The following is a 14,919-nucleotide window of genomic DNA, read 5'->3' as shown; positions in this document are numbered from 1 at the left end:
CCAACTATAGGAAATGCAGTATACTATTGTTTCCTAAATTAATTTGAGGACATCAAGTTATTTTATTGTAGGTTGTACAAACAAAAACAATGTAGCAAAATTTATAAAAGACCCAAAATGCACAAGTCTTTTACCCCGTTGTCCTGGTGATGCTGTTGTATATAGAGAAACAGCTTTCCATTTATAAAAATAGATTTCTTGTTTCTTAAAATACCCTTTATTATTTGAGGATGGGCTCCGCTCCTTGCATAATTCTCTGTGATTTTTTTTTTCCTCTTACAAATTGTCCAATTAAAATCATAAATACACATCGTACAGAAGCTAACAGAAGCTGGACACTTGGATCAACATGTAGAGCAAACTGTCGGTAAAAACAAAAGGGTGAACATTTCATTTAGCCAAGCCCTAATTTCAAAATGGCTCACACTGTTTCAAACTGAAAGTAAGTAAAATCAATTGCAAGTTTAGTAGTACAGTAAAAAGATCATCAACTAAAGTGAAAGTACCGATATATCTTTTGGCAATAGAAAAAAAAGAAAAAAAAATTTAAAAAACAAAAACAAAGGCAGTGTGATGAGACAAAGTGTATAGAGATCGGGAGATGGTGATGCTATGCGTAAACGCCAGACGTCTGTGCAGGACCCTGTTTCCGTTCATGTGGTGTGGCTGCATGTCTCAGTTCACTCATAGACTCCCCACTACATTGATATGGCACTAATTAATTAATCCATTACTGCAGAGCTTTACTTCCAGAGTAGCCTCAGTATGAGATCAGCAAATCCAGTGGACCGAAAGCCGGACACGGAAAGACCATGGTGCTTGATTAGAGCAAAGGCTGTTCCGTAAGTATCTCTGTTTGGCCAGATTTCCCTACGTCCCTATGAGCATAAGAGGTTTTGTCCCAGCCTAGCCCATCTACAGGAGTCATATAATCCTTGCTGCCTCTCCATCACCAGATGACGCTGGAGATGCTGGTTTCACGGGGCAGCAACGGCAGCATGGCATTGTTGTTGGCGTGCGGCTCATCCAGACTGTGTTGGCGCTTGGCGGTGGGCCACTGGCCATTAAGCAGCGTAAGTGGCAGGTTGCAGTAGGTGGGTTGTGCTGGCAGAGTGGCTCCTGCTGCCAGTGGCAGCTCGTAATCATAGCTGCGGAAGTGCGCGTGTTTCTGCCTTGCCAATGAGTGTGCTCGGTATGAGCTGCGCAGTGCGGCCCGAAGCTCAGGACGGGCTGGAGCTGCTGCTGTTGATGCTGCTGTGGCCACTGAGATTGCTGAAACGGTGTGGAGGTGAGCAAAGGGGTTTGGCTCTCCTGCGTCTACTGCGGGGGTCCTGAGACTGGGCTGTGGCCGGCGGCATGGCATAGCATAACGCAGCTGCTTCCAGAATCGTGAGCCGGGCTTGTTGCTTCGTGGGCCACTCCAGCGCACCACGGTCAGAGACTTGATAGACTGCTTCAGCTCCTCTACCTCTTGGTAGTTGATGACACCACGCAGCTCAGCGCATTCAATCAGAATCACCTTGATCTCACCTGACACTAGAGAGCTACGAAGACGTGATTCCATCTCGAATATGCTCCAACCACGACGTAGCACATAGCCAGGGGTCAACACAATGATCAGACGCTTGCTCATCTCCACACAGCGAGCCACATCTTCAATATATGCTACAAAACATAGAGAAAGAAACATATCTATGTTATTGACATGGAACATTCCTGTTTGCTGCTGTTTCGGCTCATACCAGCTCCTGTGCTTAGTTTGATTCAGCTGTATCTTCTTCTCGTATCATCCCATATTTACCCCTTGGTTTATGTTTGAGAGGTCCTTTATGTGTTATTATAGCAGCTCTAAGCAGTGTTTATGCTTTTTTTCCCAACAGGTTTGACCCATCAGGAAGACAGGAGACTACTAAAGTGCTTACTGAAGCCTATTGATCCTTAGCTTACAGTCTCTGCTTCTCCAGTTCCTGAGGGCTCACCTGGTCCAATGTTGTAGTCAAAGACACCATTTCTGAGACCAAGTCAAGTATAGTCAAGCTTGTGTCAGAGTGAGTATAAAGCAAGTCTGATCATTCATTTTGGAGAATGAATACCATGCCAAAACAAGTCAAGCCTGAGGAAAGGCAAAACTGAGAAATAAAACCAGTCCTCTTAGTGACATAACATGTGTTTATGTAGTTTCTCTGGTTGAGTTATCTGAGAGCCAGCTGTAAGTCTGATCATTCATTTTGTAGAATGAATTTAGGCGTCTGAAAAGATATCACCAATGCTAGTGAAAATTTAAATTTGCTACCACTTTTACCCCAAACTCATATTTAAGGAACAATGTAAAAACAGTATATTTACACATAAAACTTGTTTTTGTTGGCTTGTTTTGTAAAGTGATAGTAAAGGTTCATTAAGTGTGTTAAGATAATGTTTTATTTGTACTAATCAAATAGTGAACGAACACTGTAGGATCAAACATCATTTATGGCATTACTTTTAGGTGTGTGATATGCACTACCTGCAATGGTAGTCTTTGCTATTATTAGGGTGCAGAGTGTATAAATACTACTGATCAGTATTTTTTCATTTAAAATAATAAAATTCATACACAAATAATCCATAAAGCTGTAGACAACAAGACATCTAAAATGGTAGCTGGTATTAGTCGTGACCAAATGTCAGTAAGGGCGCTGAAACCAGCAGCGTTAACCAAACTACAAACATGGCCACTCAGAAAGATTCACAGCGCCCCCTGTCACCAGAGTATTGAACTGAGCTGTGGCTCATTTGCAAATCACCACCATGCTACTTAAACCCCTCTCATATACTGCCTCACTGTGAAGTATTGTTCTGAGTTCCTAGTCCATACTGGGCCTTTGTTATTGCTGCCTGTTTTGTGGCTCTTGCTAGCCTTTCTCCATTTGCGCTTCCTGTTTTTGCCTATCGACTGACCCTTGCCTGCCTTCTGACTGTGATTATTGCATCACGATTTGGCTCTGTACTGTTTGCTCGCTGCTTCTTCCTGCAATTACATCAGTAAGTGCCTGCATCCTGATACCAAATTTGGCAAGCTCAGTGGACAAAACCAAGGCAATTCTGAATAAATATACCAACAACCAAGATATTTGAAAAAGAAATCTGTCAAGAGACCAGACTCAGGGTACTACAGCTCTGCTTTTCATGCTCCTTCGCTGCCCACTGAGCCGCTCTCTTATCTCCTATAGCATCTGTTATTGTCCCTACACTAGTAGCCTTGGCCAGTGAACCTCTGCTATCACTCTCAAATGGTCCTATGTTACACGCCATGTGGTATTCCTTCTGTCATCCAATCCATCAGATTCAATTGACATGTTCCCGGGGCAGTCTCTGTCACTGATTGGGGCCTGTGGCATTATAAAGCAAGCTGTGCTTAGTCTCTGAGCTGTGTCGCACCTAAACTCTGTTCCTGGCTCTGTCCCAGGCTCTACTATTTCCCCTCATTCAGTCCCAGTTCTTGATCTCCTCTTTAGCACTGCACTTTTAGTTTATTCTCAGAAAAAAAAAGTTAAAGTCCTTCCCGCACCATGTGGCGCCGATCTCCGTTTCCACAGCCTCTCGCCTATTACGGTACATACACTACCATTCAAAAGTTTGGGGTCACTTTGAAATGTCCTTATTTTTGAAAGAAAAGCACTGTTCTTTTCAATGAAGATCACGTTAAACTAATCAGAAATACACTCTATACATTGCTAATGTGGTAAGTGACTATTCTAGCTAAATTCTACTAAATGTCTGGTTTTTGGTGCAATATCTCCAGTACATAGGTGTATAGAGGCCCATTTCCAGCAACTCTCACTCCAGTGTTCTAATGGTACAATGTGTTTGCTCATTGCCTCAGAAGGCTAATGGATGATTAGAAAACCCTTGTACAATCATGTTAGCACAGCTGAAAACAGTTGAGCTCTTTAGAGAAGCTATAAAACTGACCTTCCTTTGAGCAGATTGAGTTTCTGGAGCATCACATTTGTGGGGTCGATTAAATGCTCAAAATGGCCAGAAAAATGTCTTGACTAGATTTTCTATTCATTTGACAACTTATGGTGGTAAATAAAAGTGTGACTTTTCATGGAAAACACAAAATTGTCTGGGTGACCCCAAACTTTTGAACGGTAGTGTAGCTAGGGTTACAGTGGGGGGCTAGTCCTCTGGTAACCATGAGACTTTAACTCCCATCTGTATTGCAGCATGTCTTGCCAGATGGTAGTAGGTACCATTTTTACGATGGTCTTTGGCACGACCCAACCGTGAACGGAACTCACGGTCTCCTGATCAAGAGGCAGACACGCTACCACTAGGCCACTAGTCGGTGTTTAGTCTTAGATCTCATCCGTTATTCAGTTCCAACCACTGTTTCAGATCCTGTTCCAGTCCCTGTCCTAAGCACAGTTCAGTCCCTGTTCTTTTCTGGTTCTGTTTTACAGAAACAATGGCTCTCCTGATTTTGTAAAATCTTCCATGCATTTTGAATCCATTCTCCTGCTTGGATTATTAAAAATATAGAAATTGTAGGTGTCTTCCATGTCTCACAAAAATATAATGCATACTAAAAAAAAAGTAAAAAGACAACACTAAAGACAAAATTCACATCACGGTTAAGACACATGAAAGGTGCATGTGTAAAGAGCGTGTGTGTGCGTGTTAGGATTAAACTCTACCTCTAACAAGCTGTGTCTCATCCTGGTAACGTTCACTGCTGACACCTAAACATAAACATTCAGCTTTTCATACAACATGAACAAACACATACACGATGCAATTATCGGACACAGACAGTACAATACAAAAAATACACAGAGACTACACATATAACATGTACGGATGAAGGCGACACGCAGTCAAGCATCTATCCTATTAGAGCTTATTTTGCAAGTCCAACATGTTAACTGAGTGCTTAGTTCGCTCTAATGAAATGTTAACAGCAAAAATAATGCTAAGAAGTCGATCAATTAATTTGGTAGTTCTCAAATCAAGGGGCTTGGCTTGTCTTCTTCTATCTATCAAACAGATGAAGGTTAACAGGTTTTCATGATTACTATAAAAGATTCGGTTACATTACACTGAAAATGGGGTACTATACAATACCAGTCAAAAATTTGGACACACCTTCTAGTTCAATGGGGTTTTTTCAGTTGTATAGATGGGTTGCATCCGATGTCACATCCGCCTCATTAGATATGCAAGACGTGAAGTGGTGGTCAGCTGAGCTCACTGTTCACAAAGCGTTACTATTGCTGGAGGACCTTGTTAGTCATTAAAATGCCCTACGCTTGCTTTGTTTTGAGCTGTTCGAATCAAACAAGCATCGAAGCTGATAAAAGTTTCTTCCGGGTTCCCCGTGAAGTGATAAAGGGTGAAGGAGCAAAGGATTTTAACAAAAGATGATGAGAAAGGTGGCTCTTGAAACTTTTGCTGTGATGAAGGGGAGCAGAGTCGAAGAAATGTAGTGATCATTTCATGAAAGGTTTGTAAATTCTTCTGATTTATTTCATCTGGATTCGCAAATGACTTTTGTCACCATTTTCCATTATTTCATGATGTTTTGAAGTTCAGGAGACGCTTAAGTGCTCAGATGTGTTTATGTTTACTCTTTGATTGTGGTCGCCATATTGTAAACTAACATATATAATACACATAATACCCAGGTCTTTAAAGGTGTTTCTGTGGACCTTTGTGAATGATTTATCTGGAAGAGAAGATCAGGGAGGATTGAGAATCGAGCCACTGTGGTTTGTTTGCACCCAATACTGAAACTTGTAGCGCCCTAGCAATCATCGCAAAGACGCGTACTAAAAACCCAAAAACGCCTACTCACCTGGGCAGAAATGATACAGGATTTATCTGATAGTGTTTTGATCTGCAGATCTTTAACCCAGCCACATATAAAAAGTTGTACGCCTCCATGCTCTGTTTATCCGTGTAGAATAATGTCTGCAGCACCAGGTAGTTTGAGATGTCAGGGAACTCAACGGATGGATGATTTTCCAACTCATAGGAAAAAAATCCTTCTTTGATAGCATGTAAGATCTATCCCATTGCAAAGAGCAACTTTCTGAAGGTATCTTGACCATGCATTGGTCTCTAGACTGCAGAAATAATCAGAGAAGGTTTCACTAGCGCTTTAAAAAACGGCAGCCAAATTGGTTCTGGTGGGCTACTGCATAAACTCTACAGATGGGATGTAACATGCAGGCACAAGTCGACTGAGCGGGATATTCATTTCTGAACATGTTTTTTTGGATGACATTACCCAGATCAACTGTCTGCAATCTGGAATCAGTTTGCCTGACCACCACTTCATTCACCAGATGCAAACTCGCCAGCAAAAGTCACAACCTATTAATTAAAAGACACTTCATGTCTTAAAGTAATGATGGATGTTGTTTCTCTTTACTTAGTTGAGCGATTCTTGACATAATCTGGATTAGTACAGTTGTCCTCACCCATACTAAATGCTCAGCACACATCAACCCTATTCCTCCAGAACCTCCACTGTCTCCCTCTTCTAGATCTCATTCAGTATAAAATGATTCTATTCACATTTAAAGCACTACATGGCCATGCTCCTCAATATCTAATAGAATTACTTCAATCCTACTCTCCCATTCAGTCTCGGATCTTCTTCCTCTGGTCCGTTGTCCATTCCTAAATTTAAACCAACCACCATGGGTTCTAGGGCATTTCGAGTTGCAACCCCCAAGCTGTGGAATTCTGTCCCTCAGTGTCTTTGGGATTGTACATCCCTTCCGAAATTCAAAAATCGTCTCAAATCTTATCTCTTCTCTCTTTCCTCCTAATAGTTCCTCTCTTGATCACTGACTGTTCTATCTCTTTCAATGCTTTGAGTTTGTCTGTTATCATTATCCATCCATCCATCCATCCATTACCTGTAGCAGCTTATCCTGTGCAGGGTTGCGGGCAAGCTGGAGCCTATCCCAGCTGACTATGGATGAGAGGCGGGGTACACCCTGGACAAGTCGCCAAATCATCACAGGGCTGACACATAGAGACAAACAACCATTCACACTCACATTCACACCTACGATCAATTTAGAGTCACCAGTTAACCTAACCTGCATGTCTTTGGACTGTGGGGGAAACCGGAGCACCCAGAGGAAACCCACACGGACATGGGGAGAACATGCAAACTCTGCACAGAACGGAAAAGCTCTGCCACAGGGCTTGAACTCAGAACCTTCTTGCTGTGAGGTGACAGTGCTAACCACTACACCACCATGCCGCCTTGTTATCATTATGCTCGTAAATTCTTATTTTGTTTTCTGTCTCCTACTTGTTATGCTTTCTTATGGTTGATTTGCTTCTCTTTCTGTGTCATGCCATTACTTTGTAAAGCGTCCTTGGGTTTGTGTAAGGCACTATATAAATTAAGCTTGTTGTTGTTGTGGAATAGGGCTGTTTACTGTATATTTATTATTTACTGTTTGATCTCAAACGCATTAAGAAGGCTGGAAATTGCACTAATTAACTTTTGACGAGGCATACCTATTAATTGAAAAGCATTCCAGGTGACTACCTCATGAAGCTGGTTAAGATCATGCCGATAGCGTGTAAAGCGTCATCAAGGTAAACGCTGGCTACTTTGAAGGATCTAAAATATGAAACACATTTTGTTTTTTAACACTTTTTTGTTCACCACATAATTTCATATATGTTCCATATGTTATTTTATAGTTTTGATGTTGTCAGTATTGTTCTACAATGTAGAAAATACAAAATACAGATAAACCAATGAATGAGTCGATGTGTACAAACTTTTGACTGGTGCTGTAATATACACTGCCTCTAAATACTACATGATACACACTCTCAGCCGTTGATAATAGTACGCTAAAGTGTCTGTCAAGTGTACACATTTAGAGAAGTGTGAAATCAAGTATTCATTCAGTCATATTCAGTGACTGCTTTATCATTGTCAGGGCCGTGGTGAATCCGGAGCTCTCTGGGGAACACCGGGTTCAAGCCGGAGAACGGCATTATGAGAGATAAAGTACCTCTACTGTGGATACAGCAGCTTCATAAGGAGGTAATCTTCATTCCTTCACTCCAGGCTTGGTCAACTGTCTCAACCGAACCAATCAGCACACAGTGATTGCCCTGCTATTTTGTGTCAGGTCTCCATAGAGCACTTTTAACGACTTCATTATTTGAGAGCTTTTTTTGATGATCAACATTGAGGTCTGTCTAAAAATACCGTAGCTTTGGTATTCTTTGTTTATCTCCTGCCTCTGATGCATTACAATTTCAGCCCCCTTATAGTTCGATGCAATTGGATGATACAACACGAAAGCACACAAACTCACAAATACAGACTAACAGAAAGACGTGCACACACACACACACACACACACACACACACACACACACGCTGCACATACTGCTGGTGGGGATGAGATCTCTGTCTGGGATGAAGAGTTTGTAGCCATAGTGTTTCTCCAGAACATCAGGAAGGATCTCCAGAGCAAAACGTTCCTCGTCCTGAAGCTCCTGTCCCCACTGATCCAGCTCCACTTTACTGTAGGACAGGTACGCATCATACTCCTTATGACCTGACGTAAACAGACACAAAGATACCATGTCTCAGATCAGTAAAAAGCTTCACAATGACAAAATCCAATGCAAACATACAACACACACTCTGTTCTTAAGCTTACTGTTTTGATAAGAGCATGTCTTTATATTCTCACATAATTATTTTATGCTGCCAGGTCAAATCAACAACTGTCGCTCTTTTTCTTTTCATTTCTTTTGACCTCATTTACAACCCAGTAGCCAGGAAACAACTGAAGGATCAACCCTCTCTTGCTGCAGGTGTATAATTTTCATTAGAGCGTTTCTGAAATCAGAAAATCAAAATCATGCTTATAAGTAGGTCTCATACAATTAGGAAAAAATATTAGGCATTCACAATGTTAACCCTTTAAACTCTGCTTATTATTCAGTTATTTTTCAAAACAGACTTTCAATGGGCCTTCAGAGTTTTTATTATTATTAATAATATAATAATAATTATTATTATTGGGCAGCACGGTGGTGTAGTGGTTAGCGCTGTCGCCTCACAGCAAGAAGGTCCGGATTCGAACCCTGTGGCCGGCGAGGGCCTTTCTGTGTGGAGTTTGCATGTTCTCCCCGTGTCCGCGTGGGTTTCCTCCGGGTGCTCCGGTTTCCCCCACAGTCCAAAGACATGCAGGTTAGGTTAACTGGTGACTCTAAATTGACCGTAGGTGTGAATGTGAGTGTGAATGGTTGTCTGTGTCTATGTGTCAGCCCTGTGATGACCTGGCGACTTGTCCAGGGTGTACCCCGCCTTTCGCCCGTAGTCAGCTGGGATAGGCTCCAGCTTGCCTGCGACCCTGTAGAACAGGATAAAGCGGCTAGAGATAATGAGATGAGATTAGATAATTATTATTGTCATGGAGCATGATGGACACAATGGGACTCTTGACAAGTTCAGGGTAAAGGGGGAAAAATAGCTTGGACTTAAAAAAAAAACACCTTAAACACACTAAAAAGAAAACTCTTGGACAAACTGACATGAAGGGAATGAAAGTGAGTGCTACTGTAGCTAGATTTCTCTTGGACAAGATAATATTGCACAAGCAAGAGTGCAGCTACATTGAATATCAGCACAGCTGTGATGTAGCTGAAGCTAATCGCTGATTTCAGACACACTATGGCCAGATGTTTTGTTTATTTTTGCCCTGTTGGCAGAAATAGATCCCGAAGAAGCCACATTCACTGAGAGCCCATCAACTAGCTGGTTTCATAGCTGCTCATCAGGCTCACAGTGATTTATACGTTCCCGTTAAAGGTGCATCTGAACTTAAATTGGCTTCACTTTTTTTCTTATCGTATTCATCTGACGTGCTTTCATGTTTTAAGTCAAAGGTTATATTCCTGCAAAATGTATTGCTTGCTATAGATGTTGCTAACTCGACTGTAGAAACAGTTTCAAAGAACTGATGGACAAGAGGAGTGATATACACAGTGAAATGTCTCAGTGCAGTTACACAAAATATAAACACTATTCGAATGCTACTCATCCAATTACATTACAGACATTTAGCAGACGCTCTTATCCAGAGCGACGTATAACGAGCACAGTGCCTGGGGAGCAGTTGGGGGTTAGGTGCCTTGCTCAAGGGCACTTCAGCCATGGATTTTTCCTGCTGGGCCAGGGAATCAGACCGGCAACCCTTTGGACCCAAGGCTGCTTCACCAACTTTTAGGCCATGGCTGCCCCAATTAGATTAATGAACTGGAACTACATACACTGTTACAGTTATACATTGTTCATTGTTTTATGTCAGTCCACTATTTTCTTAGCAAACTAGTAGCGAGTGAAGCAATGCTTTTAATTAAACCCAGAGGTGGACAAAGTACCCAACTTCATTACTTAAGTCAAAGTACAGATCCCACTGGTCAAATGTTACTCCAATACAAGTGAAAGTTATACAATCAAATTTTTACTTACAACCCCGATTCCAAAAAAATTGGGACAAAGTACAAATTGTAAATAAAAACGGAATGCAATGATGTGGAAGTTTCAAAATTCCATATTTTATTCAGAATAGAACATAGATGACAGATCAAATGTTTAAACTGAGAAAATGTATCATTTAAAGAGAAAAATTAGGTGATTTTAAATTTCATGACAACAACACATCTCAAAAAAGTTGGGACAAGGCCATGTTTACCACTGTGAGACATCCCCTTTTCTCTTTACAACAGTCTGTAAACGTCTGGGGACTGAGGTGACAAGTTGCTCAAGTTTAGGGATAGGAACGTTAACCCATTCTTGTCTAATGTAGGATTCTAGTTGTTCAACTGTCTTAGGTCTTTTTTGTCGTATCTTCCGTTTTATGATGCGCCAAATGTTTTCTATGGGTGAAAGATCTGGACTGCAGGCTGGCCAGTTCAGTACCCGGACCCTTCTTCTACGCAGCCATGATGCTGTAATTGATGCAGTATGTGGTTTGGCAGTGTCATGTTGGAAAATGCAAGGTCTTCCCTGAAAGAGACGTCGTCTGGATGGGAGTGTATGTTGCTCTAGAACCTGGATATACCTTTCAGCACTGATGGTGTCTTTCCAGATGTGTAAGCTGCCCATGCCACATGCACTAATGCAACCCCATACCATCAGAGATGCAGGCTTCTGAACTGAGCGCTGATAACAACTTGGGTCGTCCTTCTCCTCTTTAGTCCGAATGACACGGCTTCCCTGATTTCCATAAAGAACTTCAAATTTTGATTCGTCTGACCACAGAACAGTTTTCCACTTTGCCACAGTCCATTTTAAATGAGCCTTGGGCCAGAGAAGACGTCTGCGCTTCTGGATCATGTTTAGATATGGCTTCTTCTTTGAACTATAGAGTTTTAGCTGGCAACCGTGGATGGCACGGTGAATTGTGTTCACAGATAATGTTCTCTGGAAATATTCCTGAGCCCATTTTGTGATTTCCAATACAGAAGCATGCCTGTATGTGATGCAGTGCCGTCTAAAGGCCCGAAGATCACGGGCACCCAGTATGGTTTTCCGGCCTTGACCCTTACGCACAGAGATTCTTCCAGATTCTCTGAATCTTTTGATGATATTATGCACTGTAGATGATGATATGTTCAAACTCTTTGCAATTTTACACTGTCGAGCTCCTTTCTGATATTGCTCCACTATTTGTCGGCGCAGAATTAGGGGGATTGGTGATCCTCTTCCCATCTTTACTTCTGAGAGCCGCTGCCACTCCAAGATGCTCTTTTTATACCCAGTCATGTTAATGACCTATTGCCAATTGACCTAATGAGTTGCAATTTGGTCCTCCAGCTGTTCCTTTTTTGTACCTTTAACTTTTCCAGCCTCTTATTGCCCCTGTCCCAACTTTTTTGAGATGTGTTGCTTTCATGAAATTTCAAATGAGCCAATATTTGGCAGGAAATTTCAAAATGTCTCACTTTCGACATTTGATATGTTGTCTATATTCTATTGTGAATACAATATCCGTTTTTGAGATTTGTAAATTATTGCATTCCATTTTTATTTACAATTTGTACTTTGTCCCAACTTTTTTGGAATCGGGGTTGTAAGTTAAAGTATTGAAGTACTTGCTTTTAAAAATACTTAAGTATTAAAAGTGCATTTTCTGTCAACACATCATTGTATTATTGCCACAAAGCTTACAAAACCTAATGCTGTTACCAAAGACAGAAATGTGAATTTACAAAATGAATGCATGCTGTGCCATCATGGTGGTTTAACGTTAAGCTAGCTAGTCAGTGAAGCTCCACCTGACATGCTAGCAAACTCTTTTCAAACTCAAAATCATATTAGGTAGCTAGCGCAACTAGAAAAGAAAGATTTCTACATTCTGTTTATTTGGCAAGATTATGCTAAAGCATATTTCTGAAAGGACTTCAGATAAGTTAACGCTATTCGTGTTAGCGTAACTCTGGTTTTACATGCTAACGAACAGTGTCCAAGTTAACTAGCGATGTGTTAACGTTAGCTGTGGACAAGGCTATGGCAACTTGGTGGGCAAATCCATAGAAAGTCATTTTACTAACCAGACTGCAAAGGTATTGTAATGTTATCGCTAGCTCTAAAACCACAGACAACTTTGTTGCAAGCTTTCTCTTGGAATAAAACGTTTATCTACCTCAATATGCTTCTGCAGGTTGGACGGTGAGTTTTTGTAGGCCATGATGTAGTTCGTTTTTGGCAAACAAAGCAAACATTTAAAACAAAACAAATCTTTATTCCTTTCAGAAAACTGAAACATGGGTTCTAGGTATGGCCATGGGTGCATGCATTCCCCAGAAGAACCGCCTCCTTTCATTCTGCCATTGACTGATTGTGCTCAAATAACGCTGCTGAGAAATGATTGAACTTGATTTTATACAATCTATGGACGTGACATGACCCTAGTGATTACTGATAGTCTGTCTCAGTGTCACCTGCGAAAAAAAACAATCACGTTTTAGAAAAGAAAAGAAAAAAAAAACATCCACTTTCAAAGCTACTTCATAGTAACGAGTAACGAGGACCTTGATAGAAATGTAGTGGCGTGAAAAGTACCATATTTGCCTTTCAAACGTAGTGAAGTTAAAGTCATAAGTTTCCAAATAAAATAACTCAAGTGAAGTACAGATACTCAAGTAAAGTACTTCGTTACTGTCCACCTCTGATTAAACCACATATATATAAACAATATGTAATTGTAGACAACTCTTTTGAACAACACTTCTAAACTGGCACTTCCCTTCCTTTTCCTCCCTAAGGTGTTATGGTCTGGGCTGTCCATTGGGGGGCACTATTAAACCATTGTGAATATACCGACTGTGTTTACCTCCATCTGAGTCCTCCCCTCCGAAATGATGCCTGTAGCAGAGCAGTAACTCGATCCTGTAGCATTTATACACAGACAGCAGCAGAACAAGCAGCAGCAAAATGGCTCCTAATCCTCCAGCCAGCTCCATCGTATACATCAGCTCGACTGAGAGAGAAACAGGAGGAAAAAATGTGATACAAGCCATTAGCTATAATAGAGCAGATGATTGAACTCATGTTGTTTTCAAGAGCCTGTATTGTTTGCTACCCTTGTTAAGGTGTTACGTGGGTAGTATTTATCCATGCAGTATTATAAATTCAAATGCAGAGGAAGATAGTCTGTGGAAAAGGATTATACTGATGAACATGCATCAGGATTTCAAATGGCACAAGAAGGCTTCTGCATTGCACAAGGGATGTGGGGGAAAAATACGCTTCTGCTTGTGGGTCAGGAGTTCACAAAAGGAGTTATGCATTTCATTCCCTTTAGACTTAGGGAACGTGTTGTGATGCTCATCAGTGAGCTGTGTGCACAAGTCAGGAGCGGAATATTTCAGATCTCCTGACGCCGTCTCTTCTTCTGAACTGACACAGGAAGCAGAGATGAGACGCCTTCAGAGCTGCTTGTCTTAAAAGGGAACTTTAAATGCTAATGCTTGCCTGAAGGAGACCCGCAGGAAGGTGATAAGAAATTAGAAATAAGAAAAAATATATATATAATATATAAAATACCTCGTTTGCTGATCTGTATGCTGGCTTGTCGTCTTCCGTTGCCATTTTCAGCGTAACAAGAGTAATTGCCCAGATCTCCCTCTTCTAATGAATCTATTGTCAAAGTGATGGACATTTCCTGTTCTCCTAGGTGCTCTCTGATGGTTCTGTCAACAAAAAACCCCAAGACATCACTGACACTCAGAAACTCAAAAGAGATTTTCCTTGGGATAAGTTTGGATGAAGCTTTGGATTGACATGTCGTGGTGATCAGGGTTGGAGTTTAAGACCTTTTCTCTTATGCTTTACTGAGCACTATTGCTTGTCTCAGAGTAACAATAAAGCATTCGGTTAAACCCTTCGCACAGCTGAATAGTTTGCTCATGGAACCTTACAAAATGCTGATTTTGCTGGTCTGTAATTAATGGCAATGCATTTATTTGCGTTATTAATCTAATTTTACACTCACATTTCCCTGCATTAACCAAAGACAATCAATGGCAAATTGATTCTGTTCCTGCCGAGAAAACCCACTTTGCAAGTCGTTAATTACTGTTTGTTATGGTTGTTGCCACTCAGGTTGATTGTATAAGCTTTCTCGTATAGCACGCTGGTTTTGTAAATTGGGTATTAAGTGTAAATTTACAGTTCATGTCTCATGACTGATGAGCTCCTGAACCATAATAGGCACCAAGGGGCCAAACAGATACTGTTATCCTTTTTCAAAAGTTCACTCAAACAATAGAAGTCAATACTGGGAGTCCAACAGAAAGCTGCAGGATGAGCTTCATAAAAAAATGATGTTGGAAAGAAACCAGATGTCTTAAGTTTTCAGCTGCTTTTGT

General features: G+C 41.1%; 1 protein-coding gene across 1 annotated transcript in view; it reads right to left on the bottom strand.

The window, feature by feature from the left end:
* Positions 1-949: 949 nt before the first annotated feature.
* Positions 950-14,919, bottom strand: part of il1rapl1a (interleukin 1 receptor accessory protein-like 1a) — a 171,385-nt gene continuing 157,415 nt past the window's right edge. Inside the window, exons 7-11 of the mRNA XM_060928679.1 lie at positions 14,096-14,241; positions 13,383-13,529; positions 8,421-8,591; positions 4,683-4,727; positions 950-1,665 (exon numbers count right to left, since the gene is read on the bottom strand). Of these exons, the coding sequence (XP_060784662.1) occupies positions 950-1,665; positions 4,683-4,727; positions 8,421-8,591; positions 13,383-13,529; positions 14,096-14,241 (1,225 nt within the window). The remainder of the gene's footprint in view (positions 1,666-4,682; positions 4,728-8,420; positions 8,592-13,382; positions 13,530-14,095; positions 14,242-14,919) is intronic.

Source organism: Neoarius graeffei, chromosome 9 (assembly GCF_027579695.1).
Source record: "Neoarius graeffei isolate fNeoGra1 chromosome 9, fNeoGra1.pri, whole genome shotgun sequence".
Lineage (NCBI taxonomy): Eukaryota > Metazoa > Chordata > Actinopteri > Siluriformes > Ariidae > Neoarius > Neoarius graeffei.
This window is presented reverse-complemented; position numbering and strand designations above follow the sequence as displayed.